The following is a 24,582-nucleotide window of genomic DNA, read 5'->3' on the forward strand; positions in this document are numbered from 1 at the left end:
TATTCAATTGCATGTAAAAAAACCTTCCAAAAAAAAAAATTAACCCTTACTAAAATATTTCTGTTTTTATATAATAAAGATTATTTAAAGTATGAGGAGTGAACTACTTGCATAAATTACAGAAAGAATAAATGTATAATATTATTAAAAGTTTAAATATGAATTTAAGCCTTATATTAAGAAAAAAAAAACTTAAATATTTTATAAAATAAACTCATAAATTTATTATCTTAATATTGTAGGTTAAAAGTGACGTTATTATCATATATAAGTTTGGACTAAGATCTTATAATTTTATTGGTGTGTATTAAATAAATTATTTTTTAAGTGATCGGTGAGAAATATAAACAGAAAACAAAGACATGTTTGGATGATTGTATTAATGGTTTTAGTCTTGGAGACGAATTTGTCCTTAAAAGTGGTGAAAGGACAAACAAGGCAGTAGAAAATGGTATAGTTTTGAGTAACCCTAGCAATTTAGGTTAAGGGAAAAGCAGTAAATAGAGGAAGCACATGCATGGATATGGTATTGAGATTTTTGATGACTATGAACAATGTCTTTTAGGTACCATGAAAAGCCAAATGGAATGAGAATAGAAATATTATTAATACTATTAATTAATTTAAGAAACCAACTCACTCCAACAGGTGTTTATCATTGGCAAAAGGGTCAAACCAAATAATAATGAACAACTCCAATTTTTAAATTTGGTAAAATTTCATCACCTCCTTTGCTTCATGCTGAATTCAAAAATTCAAAAATTCAAAAATTCAAAAATTTAAAAATTCAAAAATAGAGTCGGAAGATCCTTGAGATTCTGAATGAAATCTGTGGGATATCGCTTTCCAAACAGTCAGATTTTGTATGAGGATTGTGTATCTTCTTGATCATGATAGCTTCCCATTTAAAATGTCACACTCTTGTTCTTCATCACACACCACAGTTTAATCTTCGTCTCTGTTCCTCTTTTCTTTTCTTTTCTTCATCTGTTTGTTTATATTCTCCTTTGAGTTATCGATTATGGCTATGGCTTTAGAGACTCGGTTCCATGTTTTGGCTGTTGATGACAGTCTCATTGACAGAATGCTGATTGAGAGACTCTTGAAAACCTCTTCCTTCGATGGTACTTTTTCTCTCTTTTAATCTGCATTTTTCTCAATATTATAAGAGAAACATTTCACATCAACATACCTGTTTCTGCAATCATTTATGTTATTTTAATTGTTCAAATCACAGTTACTACAGTTGATTCTGCTACCAAGGCCTTAAAGTTTCTTGGTTTGGTTGAAGATGAATTCAGGACTTTTGAATCTTCTGTTGCATCAGAAATTCATCAGGTACAAATAATTCTCTAACCAATTAATTAATTATATATATATAAAATATTTTGTGAATAAGTCTGAATTAATCATTGATTGATTGGTGATGCAGGATGTGGATGTTAACCTGATTATAACAGATTACTGTATGCCAGGAATGACTGGTTATGATCTGCTGAGAAAAATCAAGGTATGATTCTATGGGTATTTTCTGATAATTTCTTAACAAGTTTGTGTTCTGCCACAGTTTTCTGTTTATTTACATTGCATCAGTGAGATTGGTCAAACCATGCACTAGGAATTTTAATTTTGGTTTTTCTTTTAGGAAGCTGTTTAAAAGTATATGATCTCATCATATCTTGAAATCAAATTATGTGAATTTTCAAAGAATTTTCCTTTTTTTTATTGAAGAATCTCTTCTGACATCTGAGTTGGAATACTTGACAAATTTTGAAACAAATCTGAGATCAAATTTGGTCATGGCCATCACAACATTTCTTTGACAGTCTGTGTATTCTTCTGTTTGATCTGAAAAAATAACATTAATTTGATTGATTTGCAGGAATCTAAATCACTTAAAAACATACCAGTTGTGATTATGTCCTCTGAGAATGTGCCATCAAGGATCAACAGGTGAGGGTGTTGGAATTATTTTTACTAGAAAAACTGGAAAGATTGATCACTTTTTATATAAAAATTCTGATACCATTTTCAACATAAAATCTTAGAAGTTTATAGTTTTTGTTTTTTTTTAATATACTTTTCAATTTGACTGATATGATTTTGTATCAGATGTTTGGAAGAAGGAGCAGAGGAATTCTTTCTGAAACCAGTTCAACAAGCAGATGTGAATAAGCTGAAACCACATTTGATGAAATCAAGAACAAAAGAAGAGAATGAGCAACCATTGAATAACAAAAGAAAAGACATGGAAGAAATTTATTCTCCAAACAAAACCAGATTGAGATGTAGCAGTTAGAAGAATTGGTTACAGATTGATCAATAAAGCATAGGTAGTGCTTAGAAAATTTTCATTTCTGTAGTGCTGGGTTGAAATTTGAAAATTAGATTACAATCAATGAGTCAATTATGCAGAAAAAAAAGGATATAGATAGTAAAAGTCATTGATGTAAATATTCTGAGAAAGAATTTTATTCAATTTTGGTGAAAAAAGTAATAATTTTTTTTTTAATTTTATTTTGGAATTTTCTGGAGTTTCAATATATTGATTAAAATAATGAGATTATAAATTTATAATACAAGATCTGATGATAACTATTCAAGCTCTTCCCATTTAGTCAAATTATTTAAGTTTAGTTTATCAATGTTTTTAAAATTGTCCAAATTGTTGAACCAAGACATAAGTTTATAGAATAATAATTTATATATAGTGGAACTATGGCAAAAATCATAATATTAAAGTAATACAGTATCAAAATCATATAATACTAATTTTTTTTTTCATGAGAAATGATTGATGTATTTTAAAAATAAAACATTTGTTCTTAAAGTTTTTAATTTTCAAGTTTATATATAAAAGTCTAAACCAAATAAATTATAATTTTCAATAAAATATAATAATATTATTTACAATATAAACATTATTATTAATACAATTTGCGAGATATCAACACAATTCACTATATAACATACTCACACATTATCAATATTTATATTTATAAAGGGAAAATTAAGCGGTAATAAATCTTTTTCATTTATGATTTTTATCTAAAATTAAGGTTAGAGGAACCTATTTACTATATATACCAATAAATACATATCGACCAAAACAACACGACTAATGGTCTAGATATGAATAAAACTGATCAATTATAATTAAAATCAACTAAATATTTAATTAGTTTAAACATATATTAAACTGTAATTAGGTCGTTCTTACCGTGTGAACATAATACTCTGAAAAGAAAAAAATTGCATTACAGCGAGGTAAATAAATTGTTCTAAGTAAACTTTCGACCTCCATTCAAAATAACATTACATTCAGAACTTAAAAAATTAACGAGTTAAATTTAAAATATAAAAAACCAAGACATAAAACTTATAAATTACATTAAAAAATTATATATTTATAAAAAAGTAATGATTGATAAAATAGTAGTTTTGTTTTATTTATATTAAATTGTATTCAATTTAAAAATTAAAAAGTATGTTTAACCCGATTTTCAACCGGTTACTATATTTTAAGCCCTCTAAATTAATTTTCTTTTTATACTTTCCCAAAACGTTATTACAAATGTATTAAGAAAAATTCCATATCATGGAAAATATATAACGAGGATTATAGAGTATACAATTATTATTCTATACAATTTTCATAATGTTTTTTAAATACATAATGTCTGACCTCATTAAAAACGCACCCAAAATCACTTTGAGCGGACGTAAGGTGTCAAGCGAAGAAATTTGGAAATCAGAAAGTGGGAGACAGGTGTAGGCAGCGAAGTGGTCATTCGTCCTTGACGGTGGTAGCAAATCTTAGATTTTTTCAAAACTCATGTCACTCTCTGCATGCAACCTCTCTTCCAAACTCTGATACTTCGTTTTTCTCCTCCTTCTCTCTAAAAACTCTTCCTTCTCTCTACAAAATCTCATCCTTTCTCTGCTCCGATCACCACTCAGGCACCGCTGAAGCACTCCCGACGTCAAGAGCTTCCGTGTAAACCGATTGGTTTATGATTCTGAGCCGGTGAGTCTCTTTTCTCTAGTACGTTCGGTTACGTCTTGCATGCAACTATTTGGTTCTGGTCGTCTGAGTGGGTGGTAGAAGTTTGAGTGTTTCTGGTTTTTCTCTGTAGTTCAGTATCCCTAACAACGTGATCGTCGAACGTTAGTTCTATGGGAGAGGGAAGTTTTATTCTGATTCGTTTGAGCGTTCGTCTACGTGTCGAGGTAAGGGAAGCTTATATAATTTAGTTGTATGTTCGATTTTACGTTCGTTGCTAATGAATGCATGTTTGTTGAGTGGCTGAATGTATATGAAGTATGATTGTTGATATGTTTTGACTATATGAAGTATGATTATTTACTATGATATGGATGTTTGATTTTATGAAAATAGATGTTGAGAGATGAATTGATATAAAGAATTCTAGTATGAAATTTCTCTATGAAAGTGTACGTTGGTCACTGAACGGTCCTTGACCGTTCGGTTTTTCTAGTGAATTTGGTTGGAATTGAATTCTTTCATTTGGGAAGAATCCTAGTTGAGGACGAGCGTCTTCGTTTTGTAATACTGTGCATGAGCGTTCGGCCAAGCGTAGTTGTTCCTTGGTATTCGGTTATAAACTTAAGTATATCTATATGTATTTGTATATTTTTGTTTGTTCTTAAACACTACTCAAAATGGTATCTTATTATATTTATCAAGCCTTTCTCCTATAAGTTTAGTAGTGCTCGGTCTTACACCAAGCGCTCATACTGAGTAGTGCTTGGTCTTCCACCAAGAGTTCGTGCTGAGTAAGTGCTCGGTCTTCCACCAGGTACTCATTCTCGTTTCTAAATATATATATATATATATATATATATATATATATATATATATATATATATATATATATATATATATATAAGAACGTTCGTTCAAACTCAATAGGGTTCGCCCTTTTCGGTGCTCGGTCTTCGACTGACATTCTGATTGTTCTTGATGTTTAACTCATTCAAAAGCTAAGTATATTATTGACGTTCGATTTATTCACCCGATTCAATTCTTTACCCGTATTTGAGGTTTTCACAGTGTCTGTCTTAAATTGGTTTCAGCCTAGAGTCTTAGTATTCGGCCTAGGCCTATTAGCGTTCGGTCTAACTCGGGAGTTAGTTCATTCGATTGGCTCACCTAGTAAATAAACGTTTGATTCCTAATCGTTCTTGAGAACTATTATGTTAATCACTCCCTTTCTTAAAACCAATGATTCCATCTCTCGGTTTTGATCCATTTGGAACTGGAGACCTTTGGTCTCACTCCAAGCGTTCAGTCTGGTTCAGGGTTGATGTTTAACGTTCGGTATTTGGTATCCTTAGTGATCTTTGTACGAAGGGTTTAATTGAGATGATTAATAATGAAAGATGAATAGAATATGATATGGATGAAATGTTTTGGATTATGGACGAGCGTTCCGGGGAGGAATAGCTCATGAATGTATATTGGAATTTGTAAAGTATGAATGTGGGCATGCTAAGTTGGCGGTTCATCCTGATGTTCCGTGATTACCGTCCTCACGTAGAGGAGGGTAAGTCATGTGTGGGAACGGCAGGAGGTCCTAGTCCTTATGGTTAATTTGGACAGATAGGACTAACCTCGGGTGGCAGCTGTTGAGGGTATCCTAGTTACTACATCACCCGGGTGCACGAACGTCGTAGCTACACAAAATTCATACAGTATGGACAGTCAGTCTAGTATTAGGAACAGAAGAAGCACTGGAGGAAGAAAATTTAGTTGAGGTAGAAATTAAGACCGAACAGTAGAACCGTTCGGTCAGTATTATAAGTTTAGTTTTAAGATAATAATCGTTCGATCATCTTTTCCCTCTTATTTTGTAGGACCGTTCGGTATAGCCTTTTGTAAACCGTTCGGTCGGGTTTGCTTATGTTGTTCGGTTTTAGTTTTCTTGTTTCTCTGTAAGGTCGTTCGGCCATAATTGTACGTCCTCTCTTTTGTAAGACTGATTTGTAATATTATTAATTTTTTATGTTTCCATTATATGATTTTGAACCTATATTTTTGGGATGTTACACATAGTATGAAAAAAAATTAAATATATTTTATTTTGTGAATTCTGAAAAAAAAAATAAGGATTTTAAAAAAAAAATTATCATTTAACTAAAATGTACTAGAAGAAATTATGGAAATAAAGAAAACCATTGCTAAAAAGAATTTAACGATTTTTTTGGGTTCAATAAACCGTATCACAATCAAATGGATTTGGACGGTATAATTTTAAAATTATATTTTTATGGAATTTTGCGCGTACTTTTTAAAATAAAAATATAGTTTTATTACGATAAAATTATATTCTAATTTTAATTGAATTATTTTAATATTAAAAAGGTATAGTAGACTAGCTATTATAAATAATTGCATGAGATAAGTTATATGTTTGGAATTTTTTTTCTTTTGTTGTGAGTTTATGGGTAAGAAGGTAATTTTCTATATTCTGTATTTTTGAAACCATAGCTAGTTAATATAAAAACTATTTCCTCTTAAATTATTAGGTTTAGTACTTTTATTAGTTTCAGTATTAACATGAAAGTCAAGTTAATTTTGTGTAAAAAAAAATTAAAGTTAGGTTTGATAGAGCCAGTTGAGCACAAAGTTACTAGCTAAAAAGTATAAAATGCCACTAAAAACATATTAATATGTTTTTTAATAATTTTTATTATCGGAATAAAATATTTTTAGTAATTATAGATTTAGTTTTCACAAATTTTCAATTCTTATAGCTTTTTTCTGAACATAAATTAATTTTTAAAATGTGAAATAAAGATCGTAATAGCTAAAATATTATTATAATATTGATCTTGTCAAAATAATTATTATAATATTGAAAATAAGTCCAAAATATTTGAAAACGGCATATTTATTAAAAAGAATATTTGTATTCCTTTACTTTTATTTATACTTTTGAACTGTAATTGTGAATATTTTGACTTTGTATTTCTTTTTCATTAATAAGTTGCACATTATTTGCCCTTTTTTTTAAGTAACAATAAGTGTTCCTAGAATTGCGTCTTTCGTCTAGCGTATTTTATGAAACATAAATATTAAGGGATTGAAATTGAAATATGAAAACAATCTGAACTAAAAGAAAATCACGAATGATATTAAAAAATTAAATTAAATAACACAAATAAAAAAAAAGTTGATATTTAAAAAAATACCATAATAATTAAAGTGTATTCTGTAATCCTAATTACATTTTATTTTATTATCCTAACTAATGGCTGAAAAGTGTGATGTTGAAGAGAATTTCTTATTTACCAAAATGTTTGATCAGAATAGAACGAAATTTTGATAGTTATACAACATAAAGTGTCATGGTTCAATTTGTTGAGAAAGAAAAAACAAATTTCTTAAATTTATCCTTCAATTATCATTATTTTATAAATTAATGTTATATCATTAATTTGTTTCATTTTACCAATTAGTTAGACATAAGACAATGTTATTTTACAAAATTGGTAAGAAAATGACATTGAGTTTTTTTACTGTGTAACCCATTATCACTTTGTAAGAAAATGACGTTGGTAACCCATTATCACTTTGTTAGAATCAGTAAAAAAAATTAATTACAGCTTAAATCTTATTATGAGTGTTTTCATTTTGTTTATATTCAATATTTTAATAAAAGAATTCATCCACTGTTCCTTAAATATTAATTACTTAAATAAAATTATATTATTTATGTTAATTTTATAAAATATTTTATATTTAAAAAAATAAAAACAATTAAAAACTAAAAACAACAGATCTTACCAAAAAAAATAACATAAAACTATGATTATCGAAATAGTTTTCATCTATAAAAATAAAAAATCATAAAGTAATCAGAATGTCAGAACATAAATAATCAAATAATCGTTTAAAAATGTTAAAGAGAATGAATATGATGGTTTGATCATATTCAAAGTAGAGTTTAATTGAATGTTAGCATTAGCTTGAAAATGATTTTACTTTAGAGAAGTGCTTTAGGTTCTCTATAATGTCTTTTTTGGGTGAATCCAAAATATTCCCTGTATCTAAGTCAAAAACTAATCTTTTAAAATCTTAAATCTAAAGTTGATATCTGTCAATAGATTTTTTGATATACACTCTTAAGTTTCTGACTACATGCTAAAAGAACAAAATTACTTATCAATACAGATACACCTTTGATCTGAGGTGATTTCTAGCATTTCAAAAATAAATTTAAGAAATAATATTTGTTTGCTTTTGTCAGCAATGTTTCTTTTAAAATGCATATTATGATAGGCATCGATATTCAAAAGAAAGTTTTCAAAATAAATGTTGACAATTATATCATGATATGTTACATCACAATCAAGTAGATAATGCAACACCCTGAGATACATTGAACGAGGGAACAAGTGGCATACTGTTGATGCAAGCTCTTTCAAATTGAAATTCTGAAAAGCGCAATGAGTTGATTTTGAACGTGTGTTTCTCTCACCTCTTTGATTTTGGACGATCAAGCACGTTCCACAGCATTGTAAGATCCAAAATTGTATGATACTCAAGCCTGTAACCTTCACAATTCGTTGAAACTCCTGTTGGTAAACCTGCGGAAATGTCTAATCTATAAATATTGTCCACATACGAAAACAATGTCTATGTTCATTGAATTGAAAACAAAGTGCTTGATGTTTGCCACAATTACATTCAAGCAAACATTTCATTAACTTCATTTGTCATAGTCAATGCAGCGTGTGATGTTGCAAGATCACAGACAAAGTGGGAGTGTGCTCTCTGTTGCTATCTGCTATTTACCATTGCCTTCATTAACTCTTAGTTTGCATGTAATTTTCAATTGTTTTTCCCCAACAGTAACATAGAGAAGCCAACCTACAGGAAATGAACTTAAACCAAAACAACATCATGAAGTGAAAACATGAAGAGAGGTTGTTAGAAGTTTCACAGGGATTAGAGACGAGACCAATTTACAATATATAAGTCGATGCAAACCTCATTTTACAAGCAAGTTTTATAAAGTTGAATTAAACTTAGAGATCACTTCTTAATAGAGGTTCCTAGTAAGTCATTATTTCTGTTCATACTAATTTCCTAGTGTTATGCTACCAACTTTAGTCCAAAAACCTAAGGAGATTTGTTTTAATTTACTTATACAGAAATTGTGTAAGTGGGCCTAACTCCACATCTTAAGCCACACATTTTTTGTATAAACCTTTACTGAATATTCAACGCCTGCGTGCACCAACCTCTCTACGTTTGTTGCCACATATCTACCAATGTGTTTACACTCTATGCTAGACACTAACCCATCTTGACCAATATGCTAGTGTTTTACCATTTGTCACTTGGATCGGACCATGTTTGTAGCTTATCTTTTTTCTTAAGAGCCAAGTCATATCTTATTGCTCACCAGTCACCACAAGGCTGGTGACCTGCTTGTCCCACTGCTCCTCAACCACCATTTCTCGAATGATTGTCCAATTCCAATCAATTCAACTCCAATACCACTTGTAAGGCCATTAATAGGAGTCCAATGTTCACCGATCCTTCCATTTTAAATGGTCCTGAGGTCCTCACCTTGTCCATTTCTATCAGATTGTTAGACTTCTTCACCCATGTTGCACTTCTGATTTCAACCACATCCAAAGGGAAAGATATTCCTTCTTGAAAGACTCTTGAAAATCAAAAGTTCCAGCCAAACTTTTCTTATATGATGAGACTTGATACTAGTGAGAACTATTGCAGGTTTATAGTGTCATAAAATATTCTATTGATATGGGTCCCGTGGCTCTCCAACTAAGAAATAACAGCACACTTATTTGTACGACACTATTAAGCCATTTAAAGATGAAGTAGGATTTCTAACATTTAGGTAAATCCTAGGATTGCCTTTAAAACGTGGATGAATTTCTTCCTTAAATTTATTTAGGCGTGATCTAGGATGGCAGCATCATATCTGTGAAGATTTTGGTTTGCTTGTTTGGAGTGTAGCACTCAAGACTTTAAAGAGGAAATATCTAAACTTGGACCTTTCACTAGATATGTAGACAGAGTGCAAGCTATTCTAACTTTTTTTTCCTTTTGCTAAATTACACTATCTTTCTTGTACCTTTTCTCCTCCCTCCCCCCACCCCCACTTTAATGGTAAAAACAGAGAAGGAAACTATCAATATTGCAGTTCATAAGATAAGCTAACATTAAAAAGAAATATATACGACATGCATTATCATAGCAAGAAAAAACTTTAGTTCCACGATAATCCAAATCAAAACGAAAATACCTGCTCAAGTTCCAGCTTAATCATGATGGCCTAATCCCATATATATGAAGGTTATGTGCTTCCTCCTAATAAGCTGAAAATGCAGGGAGGAAGAACTTAATGATGTTCTTCTGTGATATAACCTTTTAGAAGAAAACAGAAGTGATTGTTCCCAGTCCATAGAGTTGAGTTATATCTGTTATGAACATGATGCATAAATGGATTCTAAAACAAATAGTTTATGACGGTTAACATGCAAGGTTGCAAAGAGGTTGGCCTGCATCATATTTTCCCAAATCTCTGTTTTCCAAATTCCAATGAAAAGTGAAACAGAAGCAATGCATTGCCCCTCGCAAACAGGTCTATGAAGAATATTCTAGATGTGAGGGTTCCTTCATATCAGCATTTGCTGTATTTTATTCATTGAATTTCTCGACATCAAACCCCTATCCACCACATGATTCCAGAAGATCAGTGACACTTCATTTTCCCTAGCATCAGAAGTACTAAAGCATCTATACAGTTTGACTGTGATCATCAACCTTCTCCTTGTCATCTCTTCTAACACACCCAAGGAAGCACTTGCATTCCCTGCTTTCCAATAAGCATATGCAAGACTGGTATAGATAACACTGTCACCTGATATACCCTTTCCTTCCATTTGATTGAATAACTTTTCAGCACATTCAACCCTTTCTAACTTGCATAACCTTCTTATCAATGCCCTGTATACTGAAACATCTAGACAAAGACCTCTACTCAGAAACTCATTTGGTAGTGCTAAAACTGCATCCATATTGTCTTTCTTACAGTAGCAATCTACAATCCAAGTGTATGTACAATAACTGAGTGTAAATCCAGCATCAAGCATGCTGAACATTACCTCCTTTGCAGTTTCCACCTCATTTGTCTTGCAGAATCCATGAATCAGTGCCTTATATGTAAATGGATCGGGTTTTAGTCCAGATTCTAACATCTTGTTCTTAAATTTCAAAGCAGATTTCATATCTCCAATCTTGCAGTATGCATTAATAAGTGTGTTGCAAGTGATATTGTCAGCTTGAACTTTCCTTTCACTCATCTCAGTCAAGAGTTTGTTGGCGTCCTTTATCCTGCCATCTTGACAAAGCTTGCGCAAAACTGAATTATAAGTTACAACTCCAGGGTACAATCCCTTACACTCCATCAGTCCCAGAATTTTCAGAGATTCCTCCAGTTCATTTGTTTTACAGTAACCATCAATCAATGTAGTATATGTCACATGGTTGGGAGTTGCATTTTTTATATCGCTAAACATCCTCATAGCTTCTCTCATCCTGCCTTCTTTGCAAAATCCATAAATGAGAGAGTTATAACTTACAATATCTAGGTTTATCCCCTCTCTTTCCATTCTGCTCTGGATAGATAAAGCCTCATAGTGCAGACCTTTCTTGCAGTATAATGATATCAAAGTATTATATGTGAAGATATCAGGAAGCATACCCTTTAAATCCAACTCATTTAATAACTGTTCTGCCCTTTCCACATCTCTTGCTTTTGAACAGGCATGGAATAAACAATTGTAAATGTACATATTGGGAACAACCCCAACTTGAACCATTCTCCTGTAAATTTTCCACACCATGTGAGTAACCCCGTCCTTTAACAAGGAATTCAAAAGAACAGTGCAAGCATGCAAATGAGGTTTGACTTTATGTAACCTCATCTGCTCAAAAACTTGTATTGCATCATGTGTCATCTTTGACTTAGCATAATGTATGACAAGCCAGCTCAACACTTGAGAATTGACTTCTGGGTTTTCATGAGTCCTCACCAAAGTGCTCAAAACTGAAGGTGATGGAAGAAAATCCCTGTTCGCAATTTTTTCAAGCATATGATGGGCAGTTTTGAAATGCTTATGTTCAGTGAGGATGTGAATCATGACCCATGAACATTGCAAGGAATGGCTATAATTTGGGATGGAGTCGAGCCATTTGAAGAATGGGAAGGAATGAGAGAGCCCATAATCATAGAGTGAGAGCTGCAACAGTACCTGGTGAATGGTAGAAGAAGTGAAAGCAGAGGTACTCTTCACCTTCAACAGATTGCCCCAGTTACCCTTGATCACAATTGTGCACACACTATCAATAAATTGCTTATGACTCCCAATGAAAACCATGTCTGGCAATATGATCAGTTAGGCAGCCCATCATTTTCATTTCACAACCATACTTTGGTGCTACGCTTAGTTTTTTTCAGTTTGTTTTTCTTGCTATGAGTTGCTCTTCTCATTTCTTGAAAACCCTGAGACGTAGAATCTGTCATTAAAATATTATCCAATAAGAAAGAACTAAACTAGTGTGAGAACGTTTATACTAAATTGAATTTTTAAGTATGTTGGTAAAATGTTCTAATTCATTCTGACATTAGTAGAAGTTTTAAATGTGTCGAGACTAGTTGATGGTCAGTTTAGACTCGGCAAATTGAGATAAAGCTCGTAAATGTTTGTAAACAAGGCTTCACAATGTTAGCTTTCAAATGACACCTCATCTCCTTTATCTAAGTCGGGGCATTAATCAAACACAGGGTGTGCATCTTATTCAGAAAGGTAAATCTCCTAAGAATATTTGCATTACATTAATATCTCAAGAAAACAAGCCATGGACCAATTAGCCACCAACCAAGCGAAAAATTGAAACAGCGAAATTTCAATAATACTTATTTATTGAACAATCCAAGGCACAGAAATAATTTGAATTGAAAAATGGGTAAATAAATAACGAACACTAGAATTCAAAATGACAAGAAAGAAACCTCAAAAAACAGGACTTTGCTATTGTAAGCTGTGGCAGGAGTATGGCAGTGTAGTAGTCGGAGAGTGGCGCTGATACGGTGGGATGAACCGAGCAAGTAGGGGGTTGAGGAAAGCCTTCCTAGCTGGTGGCGGCGGCAGCGGCGGAGTGCGACGTAAGATAAGTTTGAAATATTTTGTTTGGGTTTGGGCCGGGTCATGTGATCCAACCCTTTATTTGATGGGTTGGGTCGGGTTTATAATCCGGAAATATGGAATTTTACTTGTCTTGGGTCGGGTCGGGTAATGATAACCCGATACTTCTTCCTACGAACAAAGTAGGTCACCCATAAAAGTGAACCAGAAGACTTAAGGATATCTAACAAATATTCTTTTATAATTGTATATTAGTTATAAGCATTATCAATTAATATTAAAAATATTAGTATAATTGTTATGATTGATATAATACTATAAGATACACTTTTAATAGTAATACAATAAGTAAAATAATGATAGCGACATATTATTACATAATTTTTATAGTTATAATTAGTGATAATAATAATAATCATTATTATAAAAAATAATATATAATACTTGTAAGACCTGGAAAATTTAATCCAAGACCCCACCTGTCAAATCCCATTAATTACTCCCAAAACCCTGCTCAGGTGCCTTAAAAACGCACTCACAAACTCTGACGCACTATTGCCAAGTGTCAAAATGGAACATTCTGAAGTCAGTAAGTGGAGGGCAGGTGTCAGCAGAAGAGCGCACGACCGTTTGGACGTGGGGCAAACAAAAATGATTTCTGAAAAACCTGCCACACTCTTCTGCACGCACCGTCTTCCTCCCCAAATTCTGAATATTCATTTTCTCCTTCTTCTCTCTAGAACATTTCCATCTTCTCTCTATCGTAACTCATTTTCCTTTTCTCCGATCAAATTTCAGAGACCGTAGAAGAGATCTCGACGTCCTAAGCTTTCCATTAAATCGAACAAGTTCAAGTTTGAAGCTGGTAAGTTTCTTCCCTTAGTCTTTCGTTCTTAGGTTTCATGCAAAACCAAACCTGGTTGCATGCATTCACTTTGTCTAAATCAAATCTTGATTATGTAAATTGTTTTAGTTCACAAGAGTTGAGTGACCTTGAGGGTAGAAGTTGTAGTGGACGAACCAAGAACATACGTTAGGACGTTTCAGTCACGAATCCAGGTAAGGGAAGCTTATTTGATTTAATTGATACTGTATGTTTTATGAACGTCCGATATTGATTGAATGTATGAGATAAATGTTGATTGATTAGGTATGAACGATCGCTGTTATAATGAATGAATATGGTATGTGTTGGTTGACATGTATGCTGATGGTTGATAAGTATGGATGATTAATGTGAATCATATAAAGTTTGTAAATTTATATTTGATATGAAGTTATAAAGTATGAGCTGATATGTTGAAACTTGAGATTAGAAATAGATGAAAAGCTGAAATATGAAATCCTCACTATGATAATATACGTTCGTCATCGAACGGTCTTATACCGTTCGGTTTTCTAGTAAAGTGCCTAAAAAGGAATTCTTTCATTTGGAAGAAATTCTGATCGAGAACGAACGTCCTATAAAATACTATGTTTGAGCGTTCGGCTCAGCCTAGTGGTACCCGTATATCTAAAATAAAGTAATAATACATTTCTACCCTTATACTTTAAAATTAGTAACGCTCGGTCTTATACCAAGCGTTCGTCATAAGTAGCGCTCGGTCTTACACCTAGCGTTCGTCCTAAATAGTGTTCGGTCTTATACCAAGCACTCGTATTATTGTATAGTAAACCTTGATAAAATAGCGTTCGTTCAACTGTAATAATATATTTTTCCATGTTCGGTCATTTACTGGCATCGGACTTCCGTATGCGAATTACTCCAATGATAGTTCTAAATATTCTTGGCTCTTCTTCTTACATTGGATTCGGTCTAAGGTCTTCATAATAAAATTTTCTCTAAGTACCAGTATAAATTCAAACGAGTTAGTTCATTTAATTGACCGCGTAGAAAGTAACGTCCGTCACAGATTTCTTAGTTCATTCAGTCCATCTTCTTATCGTTCGTCCTCGTTCTTCAGAGGGCTGAATGTTCGTTATTTTATGTCTTTGAAACTAAAGATGAAAATGATAATAGAGTACAATATTTTAAAGGGTGAACATGATATGGAATGATTATACGATTATGGATTTTGGACGAGCGTTCCAGGGAGGAACGACTCATATATATTGAATATTGGATTTGGTAAAGTATGACTGTGGTTATGCTAATGCTGGCAGTCCATCCTGATGTTCCGTGAGTACTCATCCTCACGTAGAGGGGGTAAATCATGTGTGGGAACGGCAGGAGGTCCTAGTCCTTAGGGGTACTTTGGATAGGGCTAACCTCGAGTGGCAGCTGTTGAGTGTATCCCAGTTACTACATCACTCGGGTGCAAGGACGCTTGTAGCTACACAGATTCATACAGTCCGGACGGTCTGTCTAGTAATAGATTTCGTATGATATTATATATTGAACTATGTGTTTGTGTGGATTTGAAATGCTTATTTTATATGTTGATGTATGAATTAAATTACATAAGCTTACCCTTCGTTTTCCTTGTGTTGTCTGTTGTCCTTGTACGTTCGTCCTGTCGTTGCAATGATCATCCGTGTGGATGTGAGCAGAAAGCGAGGCTACTTTGGAGGACGTTGTTGAAGAGGAGAACTTGGTCGACGTGGAAGTTAAAGCCGAGCCATAGAGCGTCCGACTGTTTAGTTGATAGTTAGTTGGTTTTAGTTTTGACGTTCGGTTATTGATTTTTGTAAAACCGTTCGTTCTGAATTTTCAATACATCTGTATTATGTATTTAGTCCTGAACTTTAAGCCGTTCGGCTTTTGAACCTCAATTTTAGTGTAAGACTGCATTGCTTAACTGTTTAATGTAATTAATTCTATTATACGGTGATTACTGTATTTTGGGATGTTACAATACTATTAATGATAAATTAATTATAATAAAAATAAAAATATTTTTAATATTTATTTTATCATTATAATTTTTGTGGTTAATATATAATTATTCTTTTAAATATTACATTTGAAAAGAGATTTAATATTTTACTTATTCTGTATAGTAATAGTAATAGATTGACAATGAACCAGGTATGTTTGTTATGCTGGTATGAAAAAATCAATGTAATAGAAATATTTAAGAACGTCTATAGTTTCAAACTTCTTGTTATCAAAATCAACATTTTTCAAGATCTAAAGTCTAAATATCCTATTAAATATATAAAAAAAAGTTAAACAACATTTAAGAAAAAAAGAAATACTCATTACTTTCAAAATTTTATGATAAAAGTGGTATTAATTTTTTATATAAAAGTTTCGTCTTCTAATTAACTTAAGGTAAATATTAATTTTTCAACAAGGGATTATTTTTTATTTAACCATACTAAGGATTATCTTGATTTAATTACCATGGTGATAATTCTACAAGAAGTGGAATGAATATGTGAATTATTTTTAAGCATTTTTAAGAGTAAGACATATATGAGTTTTTGAAAATATTTTATGTTTTGAAACATGGATGATTTTCAAAAAAAATTGTTAAAATTATTCTATTTGATTTGTTATGATTAATCAACAGATAATTTCTTGAAATTTTAAAAGATAATAATACCAATAATTACATTTTTGTAAACTTATATAATTTAAAGTTTTTCATTTTTCATAAGAAAAATTATGATAATAAGTTAACTAATTTAACTTTTATTTAAAAAAATATCATTTTTCCTTTCATATATTTAGTTTGATTTTTTTTATAATGGATATAATTTGATTATGTTTCATAAAACTTGATTTCTATGGGTTTTATGTGATATTCTCATGTTCGAATTCTTTTATTTTTAGTTTAATAAAATTTTATGGGATGACAAATAATTGATAAACTTAATATCTTATGAATATAAGAATAATTAATATGTGAAATAACATAAGTTTATATAAATTAGATTTGTCTCATTACTGTCATATCACTCCTCTTTGAAAACCCTTCATACGGGAATAAGCATAGTGTTTGAGTTCCCTTGATTGTTGAAAGAAAGAGCTGGATACCACATCATTGAAATATTATTCACCAACTTCTTTCATATTCTTAATCTTTTCATGGCATTACAGAAAATTTTCAGCCATTCATGGCAGACATAACTGCTCTTTTTCAAACACAATCTTTACGGAAAAGAGAAGAACAACACTCAAAAATCTTAAGATGAGAACGAAAGTGTTGATAGCTGACAGAGATAATGCTGATATTCTCTTCTAGTAAATCCTGCATCTCACTTTTCAATATATTTTCTCATTCTAAAACTGATAATTGTGTATAGAAGACTTCCAAAATGTCCTTTGCATTTGAGCATTTTCATGCTGGAATGAATGACTAGCAAACCATTGCCAGCAATGATCTTTCTCTAACGATACTAAATGAAAGTGCATCTTTAATCATTAAGAGGGTCATGTACAACAAAAGACATCATTAATCATTTGAGAGTCTTGTATGACAAAACACATATTGTGGAACATTGTACATAGATAACATTAGAGGCAAATCAATCGACCTATCCATTATCTTCCACAACAAATACTTGAGACATGTGAGGTTCCATGTATCCCGAATTGCATTCAAAATATCTTGTTTTTCTTCAATCTGTAACTTTTAAACAAAAGTTTCTTCAAATGTATTTTGCTAAATCATTGAGAAGTTCATGTATGACAAAAATGTAAAAACGAAAACGTTGCACACAAAAAATGATATGATTCTGATAATTCCCTGTGTTACTTTTCATTGAATTTTGATGACTTTAAATAGCCGTCGATGAGGCCTTGGCCCGTTTACAAAATCATGGAAATAAAAAACTACATGCAGAATATTCCATCTTGTATTTCTTCCATTTGTAACTTCTAAACAAAAGTTTATTCACATGTATTCCAAATCATAGAGAAGCTCAAGTATGACAAAACATATATTCTTCCATTTGTAACTTTTAAACAAATGTTTCTTCACATGTATTTTGCCTTCAAGTATGACAAATGTACCACTCCCAAGAGATTTCAAACAGGAAAATCAAGAAAATCTTAGAGAAGATTGTTCAGTCCAACAGAAAAGATTGAAGTAATAGATTGAATGATGCTCTTTAGGCGCATAGGACGGCCTACAAAGCACCCATAGGGATGTCTCGCTATCAGGTTGTATTTGGAAAGGCATGTCATTTACCTGTAGAGATAGAGCATCGAGTCTACTGGGCTGTGAAAACTTGCAACTTCTCTGTGGATCAGGCTGGAGAGGAAAGGAAATTGCAACTAAATGAACTTGATGAGAACTCTAAATTCTACAAGGAGAAAACCAAGGAGTTCCATGACAGCTTGATAGTTAGAAAAGACTTCGTGGTTGGGCAGAAAGTGTTGCTATACAATTCTAGGCTCAGAGTCATGGGTGGTAACTTACTTTCAAAGTGGATTGGACCTTTTGTTGTTACTAATGTTTATTCTTATGGTACGGTTGAAATCAAAAGTGAATCCACGTACAAAAACTTCAAAGTCAATGGGCACCGGCTGAAGTCTTTTCTCAGCCATCCTTCCTTGTTGGATACCGTTGTGATAACTTTTAAACAAATGTTTCTTCACATGTATTTTGCCAAATCATTTAGAAGTTTAAGTATGACAAAACACATGTTCTTCCATTTGTAACTTTTAAACAAATGTTTCTTCTCATGTATTTTGCCAAATCATTGAGAAGTTCAAGTATGACAAAGCACATATTCTCCCTACTTGATGGTTGAAAAATCAATAGACATACCATATCATCAAAATATTGTTCATCAACTTCTTCCATAGTCTTACTCTTGCAACACAATAAATAAAACACCTCTTGAAATGAGAAGGAAGATAGTGATATCTCATTCTTAAAGCAGGGATAATATCAATGTCCTCTTCTGAAAACTCTTATATCACTTTTCAATACATTTTTCCATTCCAAAATTGATGATGTTTGAAAAGCTTCCAATTGTCTTAAGCTAAAGACAATCCAAAACCAACCATTTTATATATTCCAAGCATGTTCATTTTGGAATCCATGCTTCCTAAACAATTGTTAACAATTATCTCCTCCTAATTTCTAACCGCATGGTAGAAGTAAAAACATTAAAAGATCTAGTTTCACTGAAGTTCATACTTAACAAGAGTTTGCAAAGAGTCCCAACATCCATAATCTCATTCCAAACATCGTCCAAATCATGAAGAAATTCCTTCCCCAACAAACCTTGAAATCAAATTCACATTCCATTCTAGGCTCAGTGTATAAATGTTGGACAAGCAAGGTCTCACAAATCTCACTCATACCCACGAAGTAAATCTCACATTCCAGTGAATTAAAGATGATTCCTTGGTCATGGTCTCCATCATATACAACAATTTCACCCAGAAAGCATGTTGACAGCTTTTTTGACATTAAAATTGACACCAGAAAAATAGCTTCATTGAAACCTGGTAAACCCCTTTTTCTTGTAACAAGATATCCTAAGTTTTGAAGGACTAGTTGATCCTCAATTCAACTTCAAATGAACTAAAGCAAGATAATAGGAGAAACGCCATACCTTGATTGAGATCTAACAGCTAGCATGTGGAGATTTTATTGTAAATCTCATACATGGAAGCCATCAGAGCATCTTTGATAGCATCAGGCCATGCATGTTTTCACATGTTAAGCTCCTGATCTTCATCATCAGCATTGACTCAAGGAGTAAGGTTTCTTCCCTCAACTTCACCTTTAGATGGAAGAAAGAAAGGTTGGAGAATTTTTAAAGATATCTTGCTTTCACCAAATCTTATATTACTTGTTGACAGCTGGAAAAACACCAAAAAAAGGTCAGAAAAGATTCTCTGGCATTATTTTCTAAAATAAATTATTTTGTCGGCTATTATAAGAATGTTCATTCAAAAACTTAAATAAATTTCTGATTTTTAAATTTTATTAAAGTTTTGATTTTATTCTGGTGATACATAATCTAAAATGATAAAAGTAATATGTTCAAAAATACATACAAAAATCACTTTTAGAAAATTAAATATATATAAATCTTGCCTATCTTTTCTATATAATTTGTAAGTTTAATAGGTATTTTTTTTTTAATATTTGTAAGATTAATTTAATATGATTCTTTATTTTATTTTTTTTACTTTTTAAAGATTTTTTTTCCTTCTTCCTCTATTTTTCAACACCGCACACTCCATTCACAGTCTCTTTTTAAACAGAACCTAACATGTGATTACTTTCTAAACCTTAATTTACAAAAGGAAGAATGCTTTTGAATAAAATATAAATGAATTAAGAAAAAAATACGAAATTATGTAAATTGTTACATCCCAAAAATACAGTAAGCACCATATAGTAGAATTAATCACATTTAGCGATAAACCAAATAAGTCTTAATTAAAACGAAAGCACAGGTTCTGGCCGAACGGCCATACAAGAAGTTAAATATGAATAAAGACGTTCGACTTAATCATACTTGATCGAACGGTTTACAAAACCAACACCGAACGGTCATAAAGAAACATAAAGACACAAAAACTGGCGAACGGCCACTTAACAAAAATAAATAAACTCAAGCCGAGCGTCCTATTCTTCGGTCTTCACCTCGACTTCTACTAAAGTCTCTTCCCCCAAGTATTGTTCTTCCAACGCCTCTTCCAACAAGGCATCTCCTCCTGCTCACATCCACACGGATGATCATTGCAAGGACAAGGACGGACGTACAGATACAGGACAACCCAAGGAAAAATACACAGGGTAAGCTTATATAATTTAATTCAAATAATAACATACATTCACATATGCAAGCACAATCAAATACATTCAAATAGAAAATTCCATCAAAACCCTGATACTAGACTGACTGTCCGGACTGTATGAATCTTGTGTAGCTACTACGTTCGTGCACCCGGGTGATGTAGTAACTGGAATTCTCATCAGCTGCCACCCGAGGTTAGTCCGTTCCGTCCAAAGTACTCCTAAGGACTAGGACCTCCTGCCGTTCCCACACATGACGTACCCCCTCTACGTGAGGACGAGTACTCACGAAACATCAGGATGAAACGTCGGCCAAGCTTTGTCCACATTCATACATTACTATAACAATATCAATCAAGAGTCGTTCCTCCCCGGAACGCTCGTTCAACTTCCACAACCATCATTCATTTCACATTCTCAATTCCATCTCCCAAACTCTTCATCATTTATAATCTTTAACTTTAGTGTCGTTCTCTTAATCATTTCTGGGAACATAAAATTAACGAACGTTCAGCCCCCTATATGACGAGGACGAACGACAGGAACGAGGCAAAGAAACTCCCTCGTCCTAGAACAGAATACTACTAAAGGGTTTACTGAACTCTTTAGAAAGGAATCAAATACACATACGAAATATATGACGAACTTCTGCTACAACCTGAATCAGTTAGATGAACTGACTCTTGTGAACTTAAATCAAAACTCAAAGAGTATATAGAACTGGGGAATCTTGGTCCAAGACAATAAGGTGGACCTATTAGAACGTCAAAGTACTAAACTTAAAATAATTAATATACAGAAATCTCATGTCAGTAAATGACCGAACAAGGAAAAGAAAGTTCTTTTGAAATGGGACGAACGCTACTATTCATCAAGAAACGAGTACGAGCGCTTGGTGTAAGACCGAGCACTACTTAGTACGAACGCTAGGTGTAAGACCGAGCACTACGAACGACTAAGGTATACTAAAATATATATATATATATATACATTACTCTATCAAGGGACGTTCGTATACAACTATGTTTGGCCGAACGCGCAAACATAGTATTTCCACACGAGGGCGTTCGTTCTCGATCAGAACTCTTTCCAAATGAAAGGATTCCTTTTTAAGCATTTTACTAGAAACTGAACGGTATAAGACCGTACGATGACGAACGTATTTTATCATAGTAAGGATTTCATATTTCAGATTTTCGTCTATTTCAAATCTCAAGTTTCAATCATATCAGCTCATATTTTATAGCTTCATATCAATTTTACAAACTTTATATGATTCACATTAATCATTCATACTTCAAAGTGATAACTCATTTCATATTTATACGTATCAACCATCAACATACATTTCAACCAACATATACCATATTCATCATACAGTGATCATTCATGCATAATTATTCAGCATATATCTCATACATTCAGTCCATATCATACGTTCATACAACATACAAGTATCAATTAAATTAAATAAGCTTCCCTTACCTGGACCAGTAGTGAATGTACTAAGAGTGTGATCTTGACTCGTCCAACTATGGCTTTCTACCCTCAACGCCTCTCTTAAGTTCTTCAACTAAATCTAACCGAAAGAAATACGGAAAACTTTAGCTTACACCCTTTCATGCAACCAATCTTGGTTTCGCATGTCATCCAGAAACGAGCGTCTAATTCGAGAGACTTACCGGTTTCAGAATCTGGAGCTGTTCGGTCCAGGATGAAGCTCACGACGCAGGAACGTTTCTACGGTTCTAAATGTTGAACGAAGAAGAAATGGGTGAGTTACAGTAGAGAGAAGATGGAGGTTTTCTAGAGAGAAGGTGGAGAAAAATGAGAAGTCAGTTTTGGGGAAGAAGGAGGGTGCATGCAGAGAATGGGAAGGAGTGTTTCAGAAAAATCTTTTCCCCTCCCAATGTCAAACGGACGTACTCTCACATGCGGACACCTGTCTTCCACTACTGATTTCAGAATGTTCCAACCGTGACACTTGGCAGTGGTGTGTCACATTAGTGAGTGTGTTTTTAATGGTTCTGAGCAATGACGTGGGGTGTATTAATTGTGATTAGACAGCTGGTTTACGGTTCTAATTTTCCAAAGTCTTACATAAATCAATACAAATATTAAAACCAAAATATCTATTAAGCATAATTTTTAAATGTACGTCTTTAATTTCTTTATAAAAGTACGTATTTAATCTTTGTAATGAAAATAGTGCTAAAATTTGTTAAGCATGTTTTTAAGAAATAAATAGTTTATATTATCATTAACAAACATGTTTATGAAGATAATAAATAAAAAAATACTCAATTTTAAAAACACGAAAAAACGAACATATAATTAAAATTTTACTGGAACAAAATTAAATAGCCATCCACAAAGGTTTCAACTTTTAGTATTTGTTGCAAAGGAAATACCACTTATATATTTTATGAAATGATTTTAAACACATCTTTTATTAATAACTTGGCTTAATGATACTGATAGTCCCAATTTTTGTCAAGTTTGATCAAAATAGTCCTACTGTTTTTAAAATGTTCAATGTAGTCATAAATATTGTAATTTGTGTTCAATTTAGTCATTTTTTACAAACGTCGTTTAAATCGTTAACGACCAACTGTCTAGTTTACAATACCCAAATGAGATGGCATTTAACTGCCCACATCGACACTTTAAGGCACAATGACGTGGACCAAACAGATTATGCCACGTGTCCTAATCCTCTACACACAGATCTGGCCATTGAGAAGTTGCCATGTCACCATCTTCTTCCACTTTCAGCCCACACAAAAATTGAAATCCTAATTTATCTCTAGCCACCTAACCCTAGTGACGCCACACCTAAACTCTCAGGCTGCCACCGCAATCAACACAGACCTGCAAACGCAACCCAGAAGACCATCACCAGGACGCTGCTACGACTACCTCCACTCATCACCATCTTCATTCCGCGCCTTCACCATCATCTTCTTCCCAGTTCGCGTTGCCACCATAGTGTCGCCGCCAGCACCATGTCGTCATGCCATCATCCTCTCCTTCCACCATCAACCTTGCATCAACCGTCGCAAAGCACACTTTCACCATCATCAATTGCACAGGAAACCTACATCAAATCCAATCCAGAAAACCCAAAAAACCCAGAAACAACACCGCTGTGATTCGCGATGTCTTCGCGAGTTCATCCTTCTCCATTGATGCAACTAGCAGTTCAAAACCCTCAACATAATCACACCTAAGAACCACCATATTTGCAAACCTGCTTCTCCCTCGTGCTTTCATCCACCTAGTCTAAGACCCCAGCATCCATCACAAGGGCAAGGTTGCAACGTCTTCATCTTCTTCTTCATTGAGCCAACATCGCCGCGAGAAAGAACAAGAATCGTAACCACCATTAGCGCGCTTCCATCATCTCAACAACGAATAACCCTCATCAATTAGGACATGTGACAGCTTCATCCTCAATACCCTTAATTTAATTTTCAAAACAAAAACCCTAATATAAAAAATAATCCACCTCATTGTGCCTTAAGATGTACATGTGGACAATTAAATGTCATCTCATACGAGTTTTGCACAGTGGGACAGTTGATCATTAACGATTTAAACAACATTTGCAAAAAGAACTAAATTAAACACATTATAATCTTTAAGACTATATTGAACATTT

At 32.8% G+C, this 24,582-nt stretch overlaps 2 protein-coding genes and 1 long non-coding RNA gene across 4 annotated transcripts; 1 reads left to right on the forward strand and 2 right to left on the reverse strand.

Annotated features, from left to right (window-relative positions):
• The first annotated feature begins 719 nt into the window (after nt 1-719).
• LOC148202572 (two-component response regulator ARR8-like) lies at nt 720-2,418 on the forward strand. The gene is made up of 5 exons (XM_088109206.1): nt 720-1,124; nt 1,238-1,338; nt 1,433-1,510; nt 1,883-1,953; nt 2,113-2,418. The coding sequence occupies exons 1-5, from the start codon at nt 1,022-1,024 to the stop codon at nt 2,297-2,299; spliced, it is 540 nt and encodes a 179-aa protein (XP_087965332.1). The 5' UTR covers nt 720-1,021; the 3' UTR covers nt 2,300-2,418.
• An 8,084-nt stretch (nt 2,419-10,502) lies between these two features.
• LOC124833756 (uncharacterized) lies at nt 10,503-13,260 on the reverse strand. Its single transcript, XM_088108364.1, has 2 exons — nt 13,077-13,260; nt 10,503-12,566 (listed from the first exon to the last, which is right to left on the reverse strand). Exon 2 carries the CDS (start codon nt 12,439-12,441, stop codon nt 10,678-10,680), a length of 1,764 nt encoding a protein of 587 aa, XP_087964490.1. The 5' UTR covers nt 12,442-12,566; nt 13,077-13,260; the 3' UTR covers nt 10,503-10,677.
• A 4,332-nt stretch (nt 13,261-17,592) lies between these two features.
• On the reverse strand, nt 17,593-19,915 carry LOC148202573 (uncharacterized). 2 transcript variants are annotated; one of them, XR_015784786.1, is made up of 2 exons: nt 19,726-19,915; nt 17,593-17,780 (listed from the first exon to the last, which is right to left on the reverse strand). It is a non-coding gene; the product is annotated as an uncharacterized LOC148202573 (long non-coding RNA). The 2 variants fall into 2 exon arrangements; XR_015784787.1 differs by having other exon boundaries at nt 17,593-17,786.
• Between the last annotated feature and the right edge of the window lie 4,667 nt (nt 19,916-24,582).

The sequence above is a fragment of the Vigna umbellata genome, chromosome 3, assembly GCF_029865625.1.
Source record: "Vigna umbellata cultivar VRB3 chromosome 3, Vumbellata_1.0, whole genome shotgun sequence".
Taxonomy (NCBI): Eukaryota; Viridiplantae; Streptophyta; class Magnoliopsida; order Fabales; family Fabaceae; genus Vigna; species Vigna umbellata.

Excerpts from the sequence above, each read along its gene's own strand:
- LOC148202572 (XM_088109206.1), top strand. The coding sequence starts at position 1,022 with ATGGCTATGGCTTTAGAGACTCGGTTCCATGTTTTGGCTGTTGATGAC. Across the intron at positions 1,511-1,882 it reads ATCTGCTGAGAAAAATCAAG|GAATCTAAATCACTTAAAAA; the intron begins GTATGATTCTAT and ends ATTGATTTGCAG. Across the intron at positions 1,954-2,112 it reads GTGCCATCAAGGATCAACAG|ATGTTTGGAAGAAGGAGCAG; the intron begins GTGAGGGTGTTG and ends ATTTTGTATCAG.
- LOC124833756 (XM_088108364.1), bottom strand. The coding sequence starts at position 12,441 with ATGGTTTTCATTGGGAGTCATAAGCAATTTATTGATAGTGTGTGCACA.